Genomic DNA, 25,299 nt, shown 5'->3' with positions numbered 1-25,299 from the left:
GTGTGTGTGTTAACATTAATCTCAAATATCTAAATACTGAATCAAGCAAGTTAAAAACTGTCTGGAGTGCTCTTTTGTGCCTGAGTAGAAGTTAAAATTAGTTTGAATGTGAATTAAGTACCGTCAACTTATATTGTTTGTGTGTGTTACTGCAAGTGTGTTAAATGTGATTAGACTATCATATTGGTTGTTTGTCCAAAACCGTAATATTTCAGGAAATGGAAAAGAGATTGTAGATTTGCTACAGTATTTGTATTATAACTATTTTAATATTAATATTATTCTACTTATAAAGTTAATATTATAACATTAATTAATGTCACCATATGCCAAATCAAACTGCCCATTCATGGAAAAACCTCAACAAGTAGTGTTTGTGATCACAGTTCTATTGTAAGAATCAGACCAGTCTGAAGTGAGTGGTGCTGTACTGTACTCGTGCGGTAGTACTGTACAAGCCCTCCCCACTGGTGTGTGTGTGTGTGCGCGACTCGTGTGTGTGTGTCTTTGTGTGTTAGGCTGCACAACAGTGACACTTGATGGTCAACAAACTATTAACGCTATTTCCGTGCTCGGACGGACAGACCCAGCCAGCCAGCCAGCCAGCCAGCTAGGGACACACATTGCTGTGCATTGGAGTGGCTGCACCACTCAAAAACACCTGCTGTTTCTTACATGGGATGAGAGGGTGTGAGTGAATGTGTCAGTCAGTGAGCGCTGAGATGCGCTGTGCTAAGGAAGGAAGTGACTGCCATATATGGCCACTACTGTCTTAGTGTCTGACTGCACTGTTGTATGTATCCATCTCTGAATGGACTCTCACTTGTTCCACATTCCCATGGCAACCCAAAGCAGTCAGTTAGCTACCCTCTCTAGTATTCTCTCTCTCTCTCAGTCTGTTTAACATACCCCCCCCCACACACACACACAACATTAGATTATTTAGCAGTAGCACGTGACTCACACCAATAACCTTGAGCCAAACTACAAGTTGTCAGAACCCCACACCTTATCTATATTCTCTGTCAGTGCAGTCATGTACAATTAGTCACACAACACAAAGACTGTATAATAATGTACTTCATAACGGAGCATGCCTCCAACAACCCTTCCCTCTATGGCAAAGGAATACAGATCCAAGTGTATTTGCATTTTAGTGTGTGTGTGTGTGTGTGTGTGTGTGTATTATACAGCATATCCTCCCCCATTTGATATCCGCAGAGTACCTCTTACTTGTTATATTTTTTTAGTACACTCCTTATTTATATTTAATATTGTTGTTTTCTTATTCTCCTTGAAGTTAGAGTTGTAGGTCTGTGTGTTCATAGTGTGTGTTTGGGGGGTTGCATACATGTCCAACATAAGTGGACAGTTTCTTGCACACGCCGAATAAGAAAGGAAAGAGGCCGCACAGCTCGTAGTCACGATGCCATAAACTATATTTTACCAACGTTTCGGCAAACAGGTTGCAGTTGCACACACACACACACACACACACACACACACACACACACACACACACACACCCCCCCCTATACCATCTCAGAGCTAGACTGATAGGTGCAGACTGTTTTTTATTTTTTATATATTTGGCAGCTTAGCTTTAACCACATGCTGGTTGTTAGGTTACAGCAACAAAAAGTAGACAAAGAAAGATATCGGAAAAATATTGTGCTGTACGTGTACAGTATCATGATTCATGTGCCATCAATGGTAACAGAGTCCAAAAGGGAAGCACACACCGCACAATGCGCACATCTCAACGTTCCACAGGTGCTGAAAGAAATACGCACAATGAAGAAGAAGGGAAGTCCACACACTGTTCTGTAGCTCAGAGAGAAAATGTTTTATTTTAACAGCGCGAATGAGCTTGTGGAACTGCTACGCGTTTGAAGTTTTTGTGTGACACTGTAGTATGCACAAACACAAACAGTTAATGGAGATAGGAGAAGTGAACTTGTGTATGACTGAATGTCCTTGAGCTTTACCGGATCACATACTGGTTCAGCCTCTTCTTATAAACCATGAACACTATCTCCAACTACAGCAGGGGGAGACAAAATATGTTTGTGACCTCATTATGCTCTCCCTTATGTGGACATGAATAAATTGAATGTGTGTGTGTGGTTGCATACAGTATGTGTCCTAACATCTGTAGTAGTGTTGTGTTGAACAGTTTCTGTGTGTTGCATCATTGCTACGTGCACACACACACACACACACACACACACACACACACACACACACACACAGTCTCACACACACACACACACACACACACACACACTTAATAGCACAGCGCCAGACACTCCTCGGACCCGGTGATTATGTTTGAGTGCTCGCCTCGTGCTGCTTTCATTTGCTGCAACACTGATTTAATAATGGAGGAGATCATGGTGTACCTAGAAGCGTGTAATGCATGAAAAACCCATTACAACGAGCACAGCTCCCCTGTTATGTACGCCAGCGCTTCTCAACCTTTTGTGGATCAGGGCCCACAGAAACATCTTGAAAATGAGACCACGCACAACACGCTTGTGTGGTCAGATGGGTATACTATACCACGTGCATTTTCAGAGCATGTTCATTTCAATATTCAATCAATGGCTTTGATCAATGGAACAAACACTATCTATCAGTCTGTATTCTTTTGTCAAGGTATTAAAGGTATTACAGAAAACAATACCACTCTTTTATCCCTAGATACAGTTTATCACTCAGCACGTAATATTTATTACTGGTGAAAGCTAAGTATCCTCTATGACAAATAGATCTTACAGTGCAGTTGGAGGTAGGTGAACAAGCAGTCCAAAAGTCAAATCGTCCAGGTGCAAGCAACAAACCAAAACCTCCAAGATAAAACAGAGGCGACAAAGCATAAACTGACAATGAAGAGTGTGTGAAATGAGTCCCGTTTTATAGGTAGTGGGTTGATGGGAGTGGCCAAGGTAGAAAGACAGAAAGAAACAGGCAGAGAGACAGACACAGAAAGAGACAAATAGTCAAGTAGAGAGGCCATGACAGGCCATGACAGAACCCCCTCGTCAAGTGATGGCTTCCAGACGTCGCAACACTTTGCCCATGAACACAGAGCAGGGTGGGTGAAGTTGGAGGGGGTCTGGAGGACGGAGACTGTGTCAGGGGACCAGAGAAAATAGGTCTGTGGACAAGGACCCCACATGCAACGTCAGACGGACAGCCTGGAGGCTGGGATACTACTGTAGACAGGGACACAGGGGAGACTGCAGACTCTGGAGCCGGACCGACAGGGGATGTGGCAGACTTTGGAGGGGACGCCACAGGGGAGGCTGCAGACTCTAGAGACGACGCCACAGGGGAGGCTGCAGACTCTGGAGGCGACGCCACAGGGGAGGCTGCAGACTCTGGAAGTGACGCCACAGGGGAGGCTGGATGTGACGCCACAGGGGATGTTTCAGACTCTGGAGGTGACGTCACAGGGGAGGCTGAAGACTCTGGAGGTGACACCACAGGGGAGGCTGCAGACTCTAGAGGCGACGCCACAGGGGAGGCTGCAGACTCTGGAGGCGACGCCACAGGGGAGGCTGCAAACTCTGGAGGCGACGCCACAGGGGAGGCTGCAAACTCTAGAGGCGACGCCACAGGGGAGGCTGCAAACTCTAGAGGTGACGCCACAGGGGAGGCTGCAGACTCTGGAGGCGACGCCACAGGGGAGGCTGCAGACTCTGGAGGTGACGCCACAGGGGAGGCTGAAGACTCTGGAGGTGACGCCACAGGGAAGGCTGCAGACTCTGGAGGCGACGCCACAGGGGAGGCTGAAGACTCTGGAGGTGACGCCACAGGGGAGGCTGGAGGTGACGCCACAGGGGATGTTTCAGACTCTGGAGGGGACACCACAGGGGAGGCTGAAGACTCTGGAGGGGACACCACAGGGGAGGCTGAAGACTCTGGAGGTGACGCCACAGGGGAGGCTGAAGACTCTGGAGGCGACGCCACAGGGGAGGTTGGAGGTGACGCCACAGGGGAGGCTGGAGGTGAGGCCACAAGGGAGGCTGGAGGTGAGGCCACAGGGGAGGCTGCAGACTCTGGAGGTGACGCCACAGGGGAGACTGCAGACTCTGGAGGTGACGCCACAGGGGAGGCTGAAGACTCTGAAGCCGACACCACAGGGGAGGCTGGAGGTGACGCCACATGGGATGTTTCAGACTCTGAAGCCGACACCACAGGGGAGGCTGGAGGTGACGCCACATGGGATGTTTCAGACTCTGAAGCCGACACCACAGGGGAGGCTGCAGACTCTGGAGGTGAGGCCACAGGGGAGGCTGCAGACTCTGGAGGTGAGGCCACAGGGGAGGCTGGAGGTGACGCCACAGGGGAGGCTGGAGGTGACGCCACAGGGGAGGCTGATGGTGACGCCACAGGGGAGGCTGGAGGTGACGCCACAGGGGAGGCTGCAGACTCTGAAGGTGACGCCACAGGGGAGGCTGCAGACTCTGAAGGTGACGCCACAGGGGAGGCTGCAGACTCTGAAGGTGACGCCACAGGGGAGGCTGCAGACTCTGAAGGTGACGCCACAGGGGAGGCTGCAGACTCTGAAGGTGACGCCACAGGGGAGGCTGCAGACTCTGAAGGCGACGCCACAGGGGACTCTAGAAATGGAGAGCTATCATCCAACGCACCTTCTATGACCTCGGGCAGACATGGATCTAGAATTTCAGGATGTGTATCAGCATGGACAGATGACGAGGGCTCTGGCACGTTGTCGGCGGGAAATCTTGGCGAGGGTTCAAGCAGGTCACTAGTGGAGATGACTGACAAGGGCTCTGGCAGGTCAGCAGCAGATACAGCTGACAAGGATACAGAGGGCACTGGCAGGTCATCTGGTGAGATAGCTGGCAAGGGCTCCTGGACGCTGGGCAGCATAGGCACTGGCTCGGAGACGATGGGCTGAATTGCCTCCAGGATGCTGGGCAGAATGGCCTCTGGGACGCTGGACAGGACAGGCTCTCGCTCTGAGACGCTGGGCAGCTTGGGCTCTGGCTCCGAGATGCTGTGCAGAATGGGCTCTGGCTCTGAGATGCTGTGCAGAATGGGCTCTGGGACACTGGGCAGCTTGGGCTTTGGCTCCAAGATGCTGGGCAGAATGGGCTCTGGCTCTGGGGTGATGGATAGAATGGAATCTGGCTCTGTGATGCTGGGCAGGACGGGCTGTGGCTCTGGGACGTTTGGCAGAATGGGCTCCGGCTCCGGGATGCTGGGCAGAATGGCCTCCGGGACACTGGGCAGGACAGGCTCTGGCTCCGAGATGCTGGGCAGAATGGGCTCTGGCTCCGAGATGCTGGACAGAATGGGCTCTGGCTCCGGGACGCTGGGCAGAATGGCCTCTGGCTCCGAGATGCTGGGCAGAATGGGCTCTGGCTCCGGGACGCTGGGCAGAATGGCCTCCGGGACACTGGGCAGGACAGGCTCTGGCTCTGGGATGCTGGGCTCTGGCTCTGGGATGATGTGTAAAAGGGAATTTGGCTCCGAGATGCTGGGCTGAATGGACTCTTCCTCCGAGATGCTGGGCAGAATGGGCTCTGGCTCCGAGATGCTGGGCAGAATGGGCTCTGGCTCCGGGACACTGGGCTCTGGCTCCGGGATGATGGGCAGCAAGGGCTCTGGGTGGCGTAAGGGACCACAGCAACCACAGCAACAATCCTGTCTGCTTGCAGGTCCATGGTCCCCTACACAAAGGGCAAAACAAGACCCTTCACATGGGTCTCGGGTTGGCTCACGATAGGCTGGTTTGGGGAGTACAGGGAGCACAGGGTCAGGGCAGGTAGGTTCGACGGATACAAACTGGGTATCAGCAGGTTGGTCACTAGTCGACTGAAGGCTAGCAGGCTGACAGCTAGCTGCCTGGTGAGCATGTTAAAGGCTAGCAAGCTGGATGCTTGCAGGATGAGGTTCAGGCTTGGAAGCAGGTGGTGCAGGCTTGGAAGCATGGGAACTGAGGATTGCAGGCAAATGTGGTTGCTGGATAGGCACTGAAGACAGACTGGCAGTGGTATTGACTCTGGACCATTTGGACATGGTGGCTTGGCGACCCATGGAGATTCCCCTTTATTAGCACTACGAGGACCTCCCAGAGCCATTCTGGTACCCAGATATCTGTCTTGGACTTTAACCGGTTCAGAAAAACAGGAAGTTCGACCCTACTAAAAATATATATAGGTCTATAGGTCGAGCCTTCTGCTGGTCTGGATCAGGGGATGCAGCTTGAAGTCTTATCACTCCAAGCCTAATGGATTGAGGAGCTGGCGGGAAGCACTGGGAAACGAGTTGGTTTCTAAAAAGTGTTTTAAGCCTCCCACAAATGACATCCAGGTGGGTGTAGTCAGTTGATTGGAAAAGTGGCCTCAGTTTTGGCACAGTATCAGGTGTTTAACAAGGACTAGTGTGGTCTAATGGGATGCAGGAGTGGCCAGGGCAGAAAGACAGAAAGAAACAGGCATAGAGACAGACACAGGAAGAGAGAAATAAGACAGGTAGAGAGACAGGCCGTGTCATCACCATGTAACCGTTTTTAACTGACTAGTTATATTCTTTGGGGTCTGTGTTTTATATATATATATGTGTCTTCATTGTTTGTCTGTCTGTGTAATCTCGACAGCCTTGCAAATGAGGTTAAACCTTGATGCCTTTTTATATAAAGGTTTCAATTACATTATTTTTACACATTCTTTTTCACACAGTGCCATTTTTTGACAAATATTTGGGGGCCAAATAGCAATATTGTCACGGGCCAACAGCCCACACATTTAGAACAACTGATCTGCACAGTAAACTCTTACACATTCGTTCAACTCGGAGTGTGTACACATGTAACAAAATGGACCTTGTTACATTTGTACGGACTCAGAGTTACAAATGCATTAATTAAAACATAGTTTACTGTGTACCACTACGAGACATGATACACAAAACATACAAAGTAACTCAAACACAAGCAGACACACATACAGTATACCAAAACCAAGGTATACTGGGGGGGAGGGGGGAGTGGTATACACATCAAACATTATTGGGAAAACTTTATGAGACTCTTAAAATACTGATACAATTCAAGATTAAGAAAGAAAGAAAAGTTTCTCAGTCCTCAAGAGGTTTAATTGGCAACATTACATCATAAAATAAACGTATTCCATTGTTTTTACTCTTAAAGGAAAAAAAGGCAAGCACTGAACTTCAATCTAAAATGAAACTGCTATATTTCGTACCACGGTCCGTAAATTGGCTCAACCTTCAAAGAACCGTTTATCACCACAGACTAAAGAGCCACATTCATTACATCACTTTATAATATGTCTATTATCTCTGCTTTCCTTGCAATGCTAGTGCCAACTTTAAGCACAACAACAACAATGGCAGAATACATGGCATCTTAACAAGTGTCACTCCTGGCTTTGAGAGCCGTCATCATTATTTGTCACTCGCTTATGTGCAGTCTGCAGTGACATGGCTGTGCGACATGCATTGCTAACGACACGACAGGCACTGTGGTGACAACATAAACAAGATATATTAATAACATGGTATGTCTTTTTTTTTTTGTAAACGGCTTTAGTAGCAAATCTAGCAATATGTACAGAATATAACATGGCTTTACAACTAGTACAGTACAGTACGTATGTACAGAATATGCAGTGTGTGTGTATATATAATAGTAAAGGCAGTTTTAATATACAGTACATATAACACAAAGCAGTGGACGCCCCCACAAAATGAAATAAAAAACCTTCTGTCCTCCGATGTGAGCAATAAAGTTATTTGACTTGGCACTTTCGTCGTCGTTTTTATTGAGTTCATTTAGTGCCAAATCAACTAATATAACACTGGCTTTGTGCTCTGCAAAACACAATTCACATCTGTTTTATGCCTTGTAAAATTACAAATCCTGTTTTACAAATCTCATATTACAAATCTCAGATAGTGTGGACCCACAAATTGTGTTTTTATCACAAAACTACGACTCCTGTTTAACAAGTCTCAAAATACGAAATACTGCAAAGTACAAATCTCAAGATGTGGAAGCACAAAAATACAAATGATTTTGGGCACAATCTTTCTATATAGTATGGGAAGAAGTCTACATGTATATATGCACCAATTACAGTTATGGTACCTACAGCCAATTAGAGGAACAGGAGCTCACAACCAATCAGTGATCAGCACAGAATAGTCTTAGCAGCCCATACTGGGAGAGGACACATGCATGCTGAAGAAGCATGAAGAATTATCAGCTTGTATCAGATTCATAAAAATGTGTTCATACCAAATACAATGATTCAACAAACTTAAACATATTTGATTAGTCACCTGCATAAAGACAACGTATGAATGGGTAATTGTTGGTTTATATTTGTTAGATCACCTAGGACCAACTTTAAGCAGGCAAATGTTAATAGGATTTTATTTCTATGGAAGGCGCAATGAGTTTAACATCAACATTAATCCCTCCATCTCTCTCCATATAGTTTTACTATTTTTTTGTTTGTATAATGTTATTGCATGTCTCTTTTAATGCACTTACATGTTTTAATTGTTTTAGCAACTTTATTTAGTCTTTTCGTCTCTGTTTACTTAGTTTCTTTTAGTTTTTTCAACCAAGGTTCATGTTTTAGGTTGTTAGTAGAGAAAATAAAAGATGAGTTTAAAAAAGAAAATCCATTTGCTGCTTTCTTTGCGTTTGTAGGTATTTTTGACAGGAGGCGGTGGAATTCTTAGTGCCTAAATATATATATATTTTTCTTTACAAACTTTTACAGCAATTTCTTTATTATTATTTGCTATAGTTCTACTCGACAGGAAATTACATCTGTCCAGAAAAGATCACCGGATCTACTGAATGTGAAGGGGTAAGTGACAAACTGACATGCTCATGCTGTAAATAGAACTCCGATGTGAGAGAATAAATCAAAGGGCTTGAATCTGAAAGGGCACATAAGGACATGAGGTGTGGGGGGCCAATACGAGCTTTTGTGGGGGGCCAATAAGGGCTTATGTGAGGGGCCAATAAGGGCTTATGTGGGGGGCCAATAAGGGCTTATGTGGGGGGCCAATAAGGGCTTATGTGGGGGGCCAATAAGGGCTAATGTCGGGGACCAATAAGGGCTAATGTCGGGGACCAATAAGGGCTTATTTGGGGGGCAAATAAGGGCTTGTGGGGGGGGGGGGAGCAATAAGGGCTTATGTGGGGGCCAATAAGGGCTTGTGTGGGGGGCCAATAAGGGCTTGTGTGGGGGGCCAATAAGGGCTTGTGTGGGGGCCAATAAGGACTTGTGTGGAGGGGCAAATAAGGGCTTGTGTGGGGGGGCAAATAAGGGCTTATGTGGGGGGGGGAGCTTATGTGGGGGGGCAATAAGGGCTTGTGTAGGGGCCAATAAGGGCTTGTGTAGGGGCCAATAAGGACTTGTGTGGAGGGGCAAATAAGGGCTTATGTGGGGGGCCAATAAGGGCTAGTGTGGGGGGCAAATAAGGGCTTATGTGTGGGGGGAAATAAGGGCTTATGTGGGGGGAGAATAAGGGCTTGTGTGGGGGGCCAATAAGGGCTTGTGTGGGGGGCCAATAAGGGCTTGTGTGGGGGGCCAATAAGGGCTTGTGTAGGGGCCAATAAGGGCTTGTGTAGGGGCCAATAAGGGCTTGTGTGGGGGACCAATAAGGGCTTGTGTGGGGGGGGCAATAAGTGCCATTGGCCCTTCAAGACGAACATTTGACAAGTAATGATAAATTCCACTATCATAATGAATTATCTGCCATCAGCCAGTTTTAGTTTCAGACTAATGAGAACATATTGCTTATTTTACTGTCCAATGACATGAAATGGCACAAGGGAAGAACTCCACAAAGAGTTTGAGCCCCTGCCCCCCCCCCCAGTGCTCTCTGCACGACCTATAGAGACCACCACCATTAATAGTTGACTAAAGGTGCACACACCATAAGCCACAACAAGCGTCATTCATTTTCATTTGGTACTGGCTACACTGCGCAATGAACAAGAATGAAAGTATCTCATGATTATGTAAATCCTGCTTCTGGATTCAGTTATCTTGCTAAAATAAATAAATAAAGCTGGATGCAGTAATCCACGCCCCCCCTGTCATCACTTTTGAAGTGTGTTTTTTTTAGGTTTGGTGATTTTGTTGCCTAATTGTCAACACAGCAATAAAATCACTTTTGGTGTGAGTGCAGCTTAAGCCAATAACTACTTTAGCTAATTATATAAACAACAATAAGATTATAGATACAGTATATCATTTCTGTCGAGTAGAAACCTCTTATCTCTTATTCAATATTTTTTGTTATACAGTAAATAATGCCCTACTTGATCACATTACAGTGTCGCAATTCTTTTAATTTGAATCCTGAAAAGTAGCAGTTTTGGAAATATGACGTTTCCACCCAAGAGAGATGATCATAAGGTACTTATTTAGCCTATAGCAGTTTTTTAAAACAAGGTTACAAAGTGATTTAAAAAGAAAAAGGATCAAATCAAACTTGCAGCAAAACACAGATGAAGAACATAACTATTTATCTTAGTTTTGTCCCTAAATATCTGAACTCATCAGGACTGGAACAGAGATTTCCCTACTAGATGTGGAAAGTATTCTAGTCCACAATTCTAAAATATCTCATCTACTTGCCAAAGTATCTGGATACTAGATTTACGAGGTTCACTGTGGGAGATTTCGCCACCAAAATGACTTGAGAAGGGAATCATGGCAGGTAACAGTAATCTCTCAAGACAGATACTGTTATACTGAATCTGATAACAGTGATAACTTCTTCGATCCAAGGAACACGATGGATCCTAGGCTCACTGGAGAAGATGGCTACTTGGTCACAAATGTAACCCAAGAAAATGTAGGAGCAAATTTATCCTATAAGGAAAACTGATAAAAAGCATCTTCAGTATTCAATGGTCTGACATTACAACTGACAGAACAAAGCATGCCCATGGGGCCATAACACCAGAAGGAGATCAACTGACCTCGTTCCCCAAAACATGGGGAAAAATACAATCTACTATGCTGCCTCCATAATGTGGAATAACCAACCAAAACACCAATACCAATATGCATGGTACTGTCTGCATTACTGATTGAGTACAATGGACCACAAAAAAGTCCCCTGGGGCTATTTGTGTTATCCTTTTAGCACCCTGAAGGACAGTGGCAACCGCAAAATCACCATGGCTCAAATCAATGGACAACAACTAGCTTCTTGGAAGGTTTGAGACGGGGTGCTTTCAGTATGGCAACATACCCAGAGTGCATTCCTGGCCCTTTCTGCCATTGCACTGTCATCATTATCCCACAGGACTTCCACACCCCATCTGTTACAGCAGCTCAGTGAATATGTACAGCACGACATCCAAGCTCGGTCTACCAGTCTCATCAGTGGTGGATGAATTCAAAGCCACTAAAAGCAAGACCAGTCAGCACACTCCTGAGTCCTGCTATCTGAGGATGAGAAAGTCAGGCATGGTAAGAAGGCCATCAAGGGTGGCAGGAAATGGAAGCCTCTGGAAGCAGTGAACAGAAATGTAACGGAGGCATCAGAAGATCATTTGGGTGTGAAGGATGACTGGAAAGTACAACACCAAGATGTGGTGCAAGACCAATGCCAAAGGCAGGACATGACTTGTGGTGCGGCCAAGACACAGCAGAAGACTGCCGCAGAAAAGCAACATGGCTCGTCTGTTCGTCATGAACAATGTATGCACTGGAGCGATGGCCATCCTGTAAGGAACTCTGGGGTACTAATCATGGCAAGTTGTCCTTCCTCCTGTAGGCTGTGTCTACAGGAGTGACATCTTAGCTAATTCAAATGACCTTGAAGTTCTGGGACAAAGAAGAAGACCCATCCTGCAAGCTGAGTGGAGCAACCATTTTCACCCTGAATCACATCTTCACTAGATGGTCCAATGCACAGGGAGAAGACCGATACAGGAGAAGGTCCTTACAAAAGTAGCCAAATGGACTGACCTGCATATGGTCAAGGTCAACAAACAGGCGCCAGAAGCAGATAAGGCCCCTATGTCAAGAACCTGCTTTCCATTTTACACAAGCTTTTGAGATTGAAGTGGGCCTGAGAAAGAGCCTTGTCTTTATCGGAGGTGGCTGTAACCTCACTCCAGACATGATCCTTGTATCCAAGAGTCCTGAGTCCAGCTGCAGGGAGCAACATGTAGAGGTTCCTGCACACTACCCCACCATCCAGAGATGTTTTGGGATTAAAGGGATAAAGCCTGACCTTGCAGCTGGTATTTGGTGAATGCTACGACCATCCTGCCACCATGAAATCACCAGCAAGAGGAGGAACTTAAAGGGATATTTCACTTTAAAATAAAAGTTTGGTCATTTTATCATAATATTCAGGTTTATGTGAACACCCCAGACAGTTTTTAAGTTGCTTGATTCAGTATTTAGATATTTGATATTAATTATGTAATTATTTTTCATATATTTTTGAGGGCCCCTCCTATATTCAGCTATAGTGTTGATTTTTGTCCTAATACAAACAATGACAATGAATGGATAATTTACGCCATATGTGTCTGAGCAAATCGGCTATCGTTCTAACACTAACATTAAATGCCATTGACAATGAATGTTATTTACGTCATATGTAGACGAGCAAATCGCCTAGTATGTGCTAACACAAACATTAAATGCCACTGGCAATGAATAGAGAATTTACGCCATATGTAGACGAGCAAATCGGCTATGTTTGTCTTACACAAATTCCCATTGACAATAAATGGATGATGTATGATGATAAGAGCGCTCCTCACTTCACACGGGTGTGATTTGTAATAATTGTTTCGATTCTTTAAGGAACACGGGCACCTCACGTATGAGCAGTATGAGTCACCAGAAAAAGGACAGGTGTTTTCAATTAATCTAACTGGTTCAAATTGAGTTTGAAGTTACAATGGGTTCGTATAGGAAGGGGGTGGGGCAGCTAAAATTAATATCAAATATCAAAATACTGAAACGAGCAACTTACAAACTGTCTGAGGTGTTCACATACGCCCGAGTACACGTTTTAAGTGACATATCCCTTGAAGTAGCTTGAAGACCTTTCTAGTAGCAAAGGATCTTTGATGTGTATTCACCGGTATTAAAGGACAAAACGATAACATATTAAAATGTGGAAATGCATAAAAGAGACTAGTGAAAAAAAAGGAAAAATTGTAAAAAAAATCGAATAAACAAAATGGGGAGGGATTAACGTTAAGTTTATGGTTTGCCTTTCATAGAAATAAAATCCAAAATAACATTCGCTACATAAAGTCGGTCCTAAGCGAGCAGACAAATCCCCACCAAATATTATCCATTAAAACTTTATCTTTATGCAGGCGTCTAATCAAATGTTTAAGTTTCTTCATTATATCTGGAATGAACACATTTTATGAGTTAGATATTAGATGGTAATTCATCATGCTTCAGCATGAATACATCCTTTCCAAGTATGGGCTGCTAAAGACTATTCCGTGCTGCTCACCGAATGGTAGTGAGCTACTTTTCCCCTTGTTGGCTGTTCGATATCAGAACTCTGATTGGTGCATACATACACTTGTAGATTTTATTCCCATACTACATGGAACAATTCTGCCAAAATCATTTGTACTTTTTGTGCATCCACATCTTCAAGATTGTAGTTTGCAATTAATATTTTGAAATGTATAAGAGTTGTTCGTCCACATTTGAGATGTGTCCAGTAGTTTGAAATTTGTAGTGTTAGATTAATCTAAAAAATATTGATAGTTTTAAGTGTAAAACAATTGTGTGAATTGTGTTCTGCAGAGAATCTAACATGTGTAAATAATATTGGCAATAAATTCACCCCCAATCAATATTCTGAAAGAATTATTTCTTTGTCTCTGAAATCTGTCTCTCTGTAGTGACTTTGTAACAATGTAGGCACTTGTAGCAGCACAGACAGCCCATTGTTGAAATGGTATTTCTCATGCCCTGCTCAAACACCTACCAGTGTATGAGTGGACTCCCTTAATCTGCCTTGGTTGAAAGAAGAGTTGGCACTGATGGGAACTAACCGGCAGACCATTAAAGTCAGGCTGGTAGCCCCTGGTTGCAATTCTGAAAGAGGCAACACGGTGATCATTTGCCACTGCTGATGATCGGCACCTTGACTTGAAAGCTTTCACGTGAGAAAACACAGACTCACAGAAGTACCTCGATCCAAACATCGCCGTCAGGTAGACAGCACACCTTCTGATGCTGGGATACTTCTTTGTCCAGCCGCTTCCAGAAGTCTCCCAGTTCCATCAAGGTGTTTGCGGTGGCTTTAACGGCAATGTCACCCTGCAGAGTCATTATCTCCATCTCTGCGGCGGTCACGTCCACGCCAAACAGCGTTCCCATCTTGTCTGCAATGACTTGGATGTGCTCCACTTCCATCACTCGGCCAAACGGGTAGCTCATGTATGAGACTACAGGCTCAAGTGACACTAAGTCAGCGAATGTTCCCTCAAACTCGGCCAATATGCTCTTCACCTGCTCCGTGTAGCGCTGGCAGTCCAGCTGCGAGGCCTCAGTGCCTTGCCGTGCCAGTTCTGACCGCAAGTGTGCAAAGTTGTGCAGGTCACGTCTTTGCAGCATCGAACAGCTCATATTCAGCTTGACTTTGAACGACTGCAATGTGCTGATCATGTCCATCACGCGCCTGTCTTTACCTATATATAAAGATAGAATATCAGGGATCGGTTATGGATGAATTAATTTAATAGTTAGTTAATTAGGCATGACATTTTTGTGTTATGCCTTTAGCATTATTGTCTGACGTGCCTTATTGACCACGTGCCGTTTACATTTATGACTAATACAGTATTCAAATAATCAATCAATCAAAATAGAATGCAAAAAAGGTAAATATACAGCACAAAAAAGTAACATGCAAGCAATTGAAGGGGGCATCACGAAAAATCCTGCCTAGGGCACCAAATTGCTCAGGGCCGGCACTAACCATACAGTACAAAATGATCATCCATGGATTTACCTTGCAGTTGCGAGTTCAGTTCATTCAGCATCTCTGTCAGGTCCACCAGGAAAGCCAAATCCATCAGCCACTGCGTGTCGTCCAGACGATCATAGCCTGCATGGTTGGACTGCTCCAGGAAGTCTTTAATCTCAGGCAACATCTCTCTGAATCGAGCCAAAAGCGTCCCTCTGCTCAGCCAGCGGACGTTGGTGTGAAGCACTAAGTCTGTGCGATGGTCTGTCTCACTCTCCTCCAAGTCCACCTGGAAGAGCCTGCTCTGCAGGCTGCGTTCGTCAACGGAACACACGACTTTCATGACAACATCCATCACGTCCTTCATGTTCAGGTTTTCCCCACACGGCGCTTGCTGGTGATTAATGTACTGGTGGTGGAGAAACTGGGGGAAATCAGAGCTTTGTTTGCACAGTGCAATGAACCCACAGGTGCAGCCCACCATGGCCGGGGTGCAGTCTGTCGATACGGAAACAAGTTTGCACAACGGAAGTTCCATCTTGGTGACAACCTCCATGAACGCACGGAAAATGTCCTCGCCTTTTGCGTCGTGTCCTTTCAGAGGCAAGATCGTGAGCAAGTCCTCTCGTGCGCTGATGTCGTCGAACACCATTCTGATGAAAATGCATAGCCGGGCATTGTTATTAATGTCTGTAGACTTCTCCAACTGCAGGGAGAAATTTGCACAGGTTTTGATGTTTTCTTTCAGCTGCTTCTCCAAGTCTTCTGAGCTCCCCTCACATTTCTGTGTCACTGTTCTCCCGGAAAACTGAAGCTTGTTGATGACCTCCATGATTTCAGTCCTGTCCTTACAGTGGCCAAACAAATCCTTGCTCGCCGAAAGCATCACTTCCTTGAATATCTCACCGTCCTGAAATGATTTCTCGTGTTTGGCGAGAACCTGGCACACATCATGATTGGAGGAGGCTGCAGTATTGGTTTCATGAAGTTGAACAGATTTGATCTTTCTCACTTCAGTGTTGGCTGAAAATGTCTTCTTGTCAAATGATTTGTGATTTGTCCTAAAGTGTCGTTCCACTTTCCCCGGGTATGTCTTCTGTCTTTTGGTATCTCGTCTTCCGGAGCTCATTCTCAATACCGCTGCCTTGTCTCGTCTCATCTCCTTTGCTGTTTGAAAGTGATAGTAGCATAATATTACACAGATACATGCTGGGACCACTTATATGTGGCCCGGGACCATTCCTGTGTTCATTCACGCTGCTCCCCTTAGTTGGGAAGCGGCACATTCAAACCAGAAACCCTGAGCGTGATCGGATGACTGACAGTCTTAAGGGTTGTTTTTGTCTTTTTTCGTTTTGTTTTGTTTATTTACGCATTGATGTTGATGTTTTTTTTGTACTGTTCCATTATCAGTAAAAACAAAACCACTCAAGATCAACCGGTTGATTACAAAGACATGGTTGCCCACCCTGGTACAAGGTATAACTATATATATATATATAATATATATATACTACTGCTGTCGGGCAGAAACCTCTTATCTCCAAATTGCGTTTTCGTAAATTAAGGCCAACTTGATCATTCTACAGCATCCATCCATCTTCAACCGCTTATCCATAGTTGGGTCACCAGAGAGCTCCAGACTTCCCTCTCCAGAGCAACATTAGTAACTGCATTCTGGGGTATTCTGAGGCAATCCAAGGCCATTTTGAATCGCCAGACAGAGATGATATTATAGCAACATTTTGTGTGCTTCTGCTGAACACTAACATCAACAAACTAGATGGATGTCTTTAAGTCGTGGAAAAAATTCCTAAAAAATACATCTTGGAAATAGTAGTAGTAGTGAGTGGATTGTGTTGCAGAACATGCCGTGTGTGTGTGTGTGTGTGTGTGTGTGCGTGCGTTGGAGGTCTAGACCACTTTTCAATTTTTCCAACAGATAAATATGCATTGAAGACAAAAGAAGCCCTGAACAACTGCTGGAAGTGACTGTTCCTCATGACCTTGTGGAAAGTCAGAGTGTGACATACTTTGTGGCAAGTATAGTATCATAGATGGACATGTTACCGGATGCAGGACACACACACACACACACACACACACACACACACACACACACACACACACACACACACACACACACACACACACACACACACACACACACACACACACACACACACACACACACACACACACACACACACACACACACACACACACACACAGTATCATAGATGGACATGTTACCAGATGCAGGAGACTTGCTGCGTAGTGATTGGTTGACGGTCCTGGGCGACGCACGGGTCAGAGGGGCGCTGATCTTCCCTGACTTCATCACACGACACTCTGACATCAAAATGAAAACATCAACAGAGATCAATGAAAAAAATATTAATAGTTCTCTTTCGTCCTTGATGAATTGAATACGTAGGATCACAGAGGTACCATGGAGAGAATTAATTAATGATTGCTACGGCAATGAAGATATCTTCACCAAATTATGGAAAGCTTTGCTATCTGATATACGATGGTCCTCAGTTAGAGATTGGAGTGACATGTCGATCATAACAGTGAGCCACTGCTGTAGTCGTTATAAGAGGGAATGCAAAAATAACTAATAATCCTTTTCTCCCCTATTTATTTTTGCTTTTGTTTTTTGGCTTTTGTCCATTTTAGTTTTTCCATTTTCCATGGCTTCATGTTGTACAAGAATGTTACTCATACCCTGCTGTGCCCAAAAAATAAAAATAAGAATAAAATACGTCAGCTGGTGGAGTTGAGAGTAAAGTGCACTGCAGGACAACCAGTAGTCTGGCTACTTCAGGACAGCCAACACAAGTTGTCCATTACTTTAATGAATTTAAGATGAATCTAAAAGCCCTGCCAAAAAAAACATGACCACTCTCAGTCTCTCGGGAAATTCCAACAATCCAAGGCCATCCGGACTGTATATCAATGCAGTCAGGCTGCAGAAACCTTGGACCTACATGAACTTTTAATGTCTGTATTTTTATATTTCTTCATGAATGAATGCGCTACTTCGTCATGGAAGAGTGTCATGCAAAAAGTTGTGGAAAATAGCTGATGTACAAGCTCACGACAAGGTTTGAGTGTAGTGTACAAATGGAACCAAACGATACATTTAAAATATATATGAATTATATACTGTATGTTAAAGAAACAAAATACACTTTGGTCGAGGGGGTTTGGGGTGTGTATGGTCAATATATAATTTGATATCAGTAATAATTTAATATCATGTGTTTTATAATAAACTTTATTTATTTCCTTTTACTCGCGCACGCACGCACGCACACACGCACGCACGCATGTCATCTCCTCCCTGAAGAACATTGTTCTTCTGTCACTGTATGACTCATCACCACCGCACAGGGTGGGGAAGGGGGCAAATCACAACGTGTGTGTGTGAAGTGTGTGTGTGTGTGTGTGTGTGTGTGTGTGTGTGTGTGTGTGTGTGTGTGTCATGGTGTGGTGTTGGAAGTATGACAGCGTGTTAGAGAGGAGGCAGAAGTGATAATTACACAGATGCTTCCTTCGGATGCTTTGTGTCTGTCTGTGTGTGTCTGTCTGTGTCTGTCTGTCTGTGTCTGTCTGTGTCTGTCCGTCCGTCCATCGGTCTGTCTGTCTGTATGTGTGTGTGTGTGTGTGTGTGTGTGTGTGTGTGTGTGTGTGTCTCGGGTAAATCAAACGAGATGAAGAGAAGGGAAGCCGGTGAAGAGTGAGTAAGGAAGGAGCGTACAGCTGTGATGGATCAATGTGTACGGATGGAGAGGACATGATTAAAACACTGCAGCCTGCCTCCACACGTCACACCACAGGAAACATTCTGAACATGAACGCTCAATGGAAGTATAGTGCCTTTGTGTGAGTGATGAAGACTGACACACAGAGAGAGAGAGAAAACAGACCAAACCTATTTTACAAACAGAGGAGAGGAGAGGAGAGGAGAGGAGAGGAGAGGAGAGGAGAGGAGAGGAGAGGAGAGGAGAGGAGAGGAGAGGAGAGGAGAGGAGAGGAGAGGAGAGGAGAGGAGAGGAGAGGAGAGGAGAGGAGAGGAGAGGGGAGAAATGAGGTCTTATGTAGAGAAGACATTAGTTTTTTTGTCAGAATCTGTTGCCACAGGAAACTAAAACTGTGAATGGAGCAACACATTTGAGCGTTTAACTGTCAGAGAAGGAATGAACAGCATCTCACCACTCTCATCCAGCATGAAGTCATCCTGGTAGCGAAGCTTCTCCGGACCGCACGCCACAAAGATGTCCTCATCCCCGAAGAAATCCTGTAGACATGTCACCTAAAAAACAAAAGATAAACACATGCAGGTTTCAGTTAGGAAATATACAACAACGCACGCATTGTTTTTTGGGTGTACACAACCAACCAAAAGTATATAAATCGGGCATACGTATAATCCCCCTAAACATAACCTGAATGCTTAATCCTACCTTATCATAAAACAACCATTTCTCTTGTGAAGAGCCAGCGAATCAAATAAAATTCTACTATACTTTTAGGGACATTTGTAGAGAGGGGGGGGGGGTGGGGGGAGAGAGAGAGAGAGAGAGAGAGAGAGAGACATACTTGGTTATACTGTCACAGTAAAGTTTGGAGCTGGCAGTTATTTGACTCACTCACAGCCAGTGCTCAAATGAGTCACACAGCACACTGTGTAGCTAACGCACCAGATCCATGTTGACAACAATCCACTTGTGTCTAACCAACCAACTCATCATTCTCAGTGCCAACTCGTCACACGGTAAAGGTTGACGCTCGGCCATCTCTCTGCCTTTGGCATCCAGTGCTGCTGACGCAGAGGACACACCAGAGGCCACTTAGTTGTGTGCCAGAAATCAGAATCAGATCTTAAAGCTCACCACAAAGCATCACGAATGTGACACGTGGTGAGCTTGTAGATTTTCACTACTTCTTAAACATGTGTTTTTTGGAATTTCTTTGATTTTGTTTTAAAGTTGAACAGATTATTACATTACTTTTAATTCATTCGTTTTGGCTTTTTTAACGTTTTGAAATATAGAATAATGTACAAAAACTAAATAAACTAGATATAGTGCCCCTCAGGGCACAGGTCTTCACCTGGGCAGGTCAGGTTGTGGCCTCCTGGTGGCGCTATAATAGGCCAATGTGAAAAGGGTGCCATTTCTTCTTGGATGGCAATTGGATGATTTGAGGCATTTTGTTCCAAAAATATGTTTTGCATCGGACAGGTCCGTCTTGAACACATGACTATATAGATAGTGTGTAACGATATGAAAAAATTTTTTTTTCAAAGGTCGGCCTCCTGGTGGTGCTATAACAGGCCGTTCTGGAAAATTTGGGGCAGAGGTTCATCGTTGGCATGCAGAGGGAGTGTGCGTGCAGAATTTGGCACCGACCGGGTTAACGGTGCCGGAGATTAGCTGTACACAGACGGACGGACACACTCACACACACACACACGGACGGAGTGCAAAACATACTCTCTCCCCATGCCTTCGGCCTGGTGGAGACAATAAAGGGATATTTACTTGTGACAAATGTGTCCTCTGATCCACTGTTCGGGAAACAGTGTGCTGATGTGACAAGCATAGATAGTTGTCAATAATATTGTCAATATTCCAAATTATGGACAAGATGACGAGCATTCATGCACAAAACGCAGCTACAGGCCTGAAACCCATTAAGGGCCATTAGCGGTCAATAACAAAACAGTGTCCTGCTGGGCCTCAAGGAGGAGCCCTCCTATCAGCAAAGCGTTGTCAATATGTTCCCATGGCAATTAATGGCCCAGGATGCACGTACTGCTTGTGCCCTTAGTCACCAGCAGTCAACATTCAGAGAAGTCACTGCTAACAGCGAGGTTTTTCAGAAAAATGTATGGTAAACAAGCGTGTGTGTGTGTGTGTGTGTGTGTGTGTGTGTGTGTGTCGGTCTCACTGCGTAATGCATGTCTGTGACGTGTGTACAGTATGTGCGCACACGTGTGTGTATGTTTTGGGAGAGAGAGAGCGAGAGAGAGCTAGATTCCAAAGCAGTAAACTGACAGCAGACAACAAATCATGCCAATCATCCCTGAAACGGCAGCGGATTCAGAAAGTGTTACATAACTTTAAAAAAATATATACACTTGGCATCTGTGTGTGCATGTGCGTGCTGTGCACCTATGACTACATACACATTTCTGTGAAATCACGCATACCGTGCATGTAGTCTCTGTGTGTGTGTCTGTGTGTGTGTGTGTGTGTGTGTGTGTGAGAAACCAGTCCCCCTGACACACACAACTCTGGTGATTAAGTGCAGTTCAGTACAGAGCTCACGGCTCTCTCTCTCTCTCTCTATGCTAATAACAAGATGACAACGCTGGTGATACTGGTGCTAATGATAACAACACAGCCCCGGGGCATGAACACTGACTTAAATAATTTAATAAAAAAATTAATACATTTAGTAATAGGCCCCTTTAATTGTTTTTGGGCAAGGCTATTTTGTCTGGGAACCCATTCGGTTTGGATCCCAGATGTAGTGGAGTAGAAGTAAAAGCATTGGAAATTGGAAATACCTCAAGATTGTAGTCAAGTACAGTACTTACTGTAAGTAAATGTAATTTGTTACTTTCCATCACTGCCCGGCTATTAGCGCTGACTGAAAACCTTGGCTCTTTGTCCCATAGTATATCTGCACAATGTTGTGGCCTCAGGTTTTCTACTCATGGTCGTGAAAATGTTATTTCCTGCGACTCCATCAGTGATCGAGTGTACAATACATGCCAGAGGTTCTCAACCTTTTCAAGAAAACACCACAGGTTGGGAATCACTGATGAATGCTGTATATATAGTCAAACTGTATCATGGCGCCTTACGTTATCATTGCCTTCCTGTACCTGTACCTGTGACTAGTAGCCTTCAGTCTCGAGAGACCATGGCACAAGCGCACTTGGATTAGAGTGCGCTTGTGGCAGCGATTGCACTTGAATGCGCTGCTGTCGCCTGCTGACACTGATTGAGTTACTTTCCGCCTATAGCTCTCCTTTACTTACTTGAGTATTTCCAATTTCCAGTAATTTTACTTATACTCCACTTCATCTCGGATCCAAATATTGTACTTTTACTCCACTGCATTTATGTGAAAACTTTATTTACCAGTTACTTTGTAGAGTATAATTACAAAACACCATCTATATACATTTCAAACATTTGAAAATATGTATGTACAAGCTCATAAATCTGCTATTTTCAAAAGATTTGTATAGGCCTACATTTATAACTTGAAATGGGACATTCTGCATAATGAGCACTTTCTACTTTTGGTACTTCAACTACATTTTGATACCAATACTTTTCAACTTTCAAGTAAATGTTGAATTCCGGACTTTTACATGTAACAGAGTAGTTCTATATTGCAGTATTGATACTACTTAACACTAATTATGCTAATGACGTGTACACGTGTACACCTTTTTAATGATACCAAACCAAATTATAAAAATATATTTTCAGATCCTAGACCGGTTTCGCACATACACACTGCCGTTCACTTCCTTGTTTACGGCCCGGGCCAACAAAAGTTGCTCATAACTCTAAATCCATGGTTTCGATTATAACGCCGATGTTCTTTGGTCATTTCTGACTTCAGCAAGCACCTCGTTTGGAATATTAACGCTTCTAGAGAGACGAGGTAGCGTGAGGTACTATGGGAAAATTATGCCTCCCGGTTTTGGGGGGTAATGGAAGGCAGGGCTTTTCAGAGTAAAATCTGCCTCATCTGTGTGGCACTCTAGCGCCTTTAATATGAAAAATTCCCGGTAAAAGGTTACGTAAAAAATTTGAGTACTTTTTCCACCACTGGTGACTACACACACAGGAGCTGTTGAAGCACCGGCTGCTGCATGTAATTGTATGCTAATTCCTGTTATGTTGTAATTTTGTCCTTTCTCCCCTCTCCTCAATTCTCAATGTTAATTTATGCATATGTAAGTGAATAGGAGTGTTGTCTTATCCCTCACTGGAGGCCTTGTATATGTCCAGGACTGCTGATTTTCAGGTAACGAAGGGAACCTGTGTTCGGTGCGTTTGGTCATATCCGTTTTGTTGTTTTTGTTGTTTATTCTTTTCCTACAAATGGAACCCTGGTGTGCTACATCATTACCGTCCGGCAACGGTTCCTGGAATGTGGTCCTTTGAATGTGCTCAGCGGGCATGCAGCGGGGAGGAGAGGAGAGGAAAAGGGAACGAGGGATGAAGAAGAGGGAGGTTAAGAGGGACGCGTTCACATGTAGGCCAGCCTCACAGGAAGGAAGAGCTTTGAAGTACACACATACACACCACAGAGTATGTAGGCTACACAAACATTCGGGAACACACACACACACACACACACACACACACACACACACACACGTGTGCACACACACACACACACACACACGCGGGGGGGGGGGTGGGTGGGCAGGGAGTGTGAAAACTACAGTTGCCATGACAATTCGTCCCCCCGGGGCGCCCGTGCGTGGCTGGCTGGCGTTGCCACCCGCCATATTGTCCATATTTCATTTAGCACGTTAATGCATACAGTAGTACCAAACAGAACGTTTCTCTGAGGGTGTGCAATGTAAAGGCCTATTCATAATCCAGTTTTCGGTGATGAGGTGAACACCGCTATCACCGAAAACTACAACATGAAGTCACTGAGCCGCGGTGAAGAGCTAGGGGCGAGGAACGGGGACTCTGGGAGGCAGCCTCACAGTATATCCAGCACAATCCCGCCTCCCGGTTCATCTGTCTGTCCGTCCGTCCCACACACACACACACACACACACACACACACACACACACACACACACACACACACACACACACACACACACACACACACACTCGTCACGGAGAACACAGGACAGCACTCCATGGTGGTTTTTGAAAACAAACTCCAGAAACAGAGCAGCGGGAGAACAAGGGAGAACAAAGGAATGAAATAATAGAGACAGCGACAAAAATAGAATAGAAAATAAACGGAAAAGGACCAGAAAGGAATAGAATAGATGCAGATAGGCAGTAGAGAGAAAGCACAGGGAAAACAATGGACGAATTTGAGGAAGTGTTGGCCATGGAGGGTAGGAGATATGAGCACGGTGATAGACTATGAGCACCTTCATCAAAACCACCGTTCTAGTGAAGAGGTGACTACCGAAGCAGTGGTCACCTCTTCGGTGGTCACCTCCCTCAACCGAACTCAACCATGAATAGGCCTTAACGCTCACGCGTGCATTGGGTTGCATTTTATATACACTCTCAGGGTTTTTACAGTGTAGATATAGCGGTCCCAGAGGTAGACATGTCACATTTGGGGTGTGTGTGTAAGACACTGACGTGAACACCCAACCTAACTGCTCCCAATGAGCATGTCTGTATATCTTGCATGGTTTCCTCTGCTGCCAGCAAGTGAATGTACGCAATGTGAATGTAATGGACATTGTAAAACCCCTTGGATACAGGCGCTATATACAATACACAGTAAACGCACCGATTACCATTTACATCATAGAGACAGAAAACCGAAACGAAAGTACATTTTCCACAGAATGAGAGGGAGAGAGAGAGAGAGAGAGAGAGAGAGAGAGAGGTGGGTAGGGAGGGAGGGAGAGATCTGATGAGAACAGAGAGGAATTGATGGAATAGATAACAGAGGGAGGGGTGTGTGTGTGTGTGTGTGTGTGTGTGTGTGTTCCTGACTACTACTGCTGTCTGTGTAGTTGTGCTTCTGCATGACAACAGAGCAGCTTTGATGTCTGTGTGTAACATTAAGATGCTCACTGAGAACAAGTTACACAACACATCCGCTCTGCTTTACAACGTGCGCACATACACACAGTGAAATCTTGACACAGAGTAACACCGATTTACAAATGGATAAATGAACACAGATTTCTACCATGTTATGTCGACAGACTGGACATTGAGAACCAGAAGGACAGAGTGACAGAAAGACAGATGGAGAATGAAACATATCGTTGCTGTCGGGCAGAAACCTCCATATCGAAAGTTTCTGTGTTCTTTTAAAGAACAAAAGAAAACCATCAAAACAAAAGGACTTGAAACGCGGCATGAAGTGACATGTTTTGAGCTTGAAGATCTGCTTGTAAGACCATTCCTTTTCATAAAAAAGGGACAATAGTGAAAATAGCCGATAGCTCTAGATCTGCCATTTTCACTACTTTTGTGCGACACTCTTGCATGATGCAATAGGACTACAATGGAATTTCGTTTTAGCATTATTGTATAA

At 44.7% G+C, this 25,299-nt stretch overlaps 1 protein-coding gene across 1 annotated transcript in view; it reads right to left on the bottom strand.

The window, feature by feature from the left end:
- Positions 1-25,299, bottom strand: part of dclk1a (doublecortin-like kinase 1a) — a gene marked incomplete at its 5' end in the record, with an annotated part of 91,983 nt that overhangs the window by 44,556 nt on the left and 22,128 nt on the right. Inside the window, 2 exons of the mRNA XM_083782725.1 lie at positions 17,254-17,352; positions 19,222-19,321. Coding sequence (XP_083638851.1) covers positions 17,254-17,352; positions 19,222-19,321 — 199 coding nt within the window. The remainder of the gene's footprint in view (positions 1-17,253; positions 17,353-19,221; positions 19,322-25,299) is intronic.

Source organism: Protomyctophum parallelum (assembly GCF_964188405.1).
Source record: "Protomyctophum parallelum genome assembly, chromosome: 1".
Lineage (NCBI taxonomy): Eukaryota > Metazoa > Chordata > Actinopteri > Myctophiformes > Myctophidae > Protomyctophum > Protomyctophum parallelum.
The sequence above is the reverse complement of the archived record's forward strand: the minus strand, read 5'-3'. Positions and strand labels throughout refer to the sequence as shown.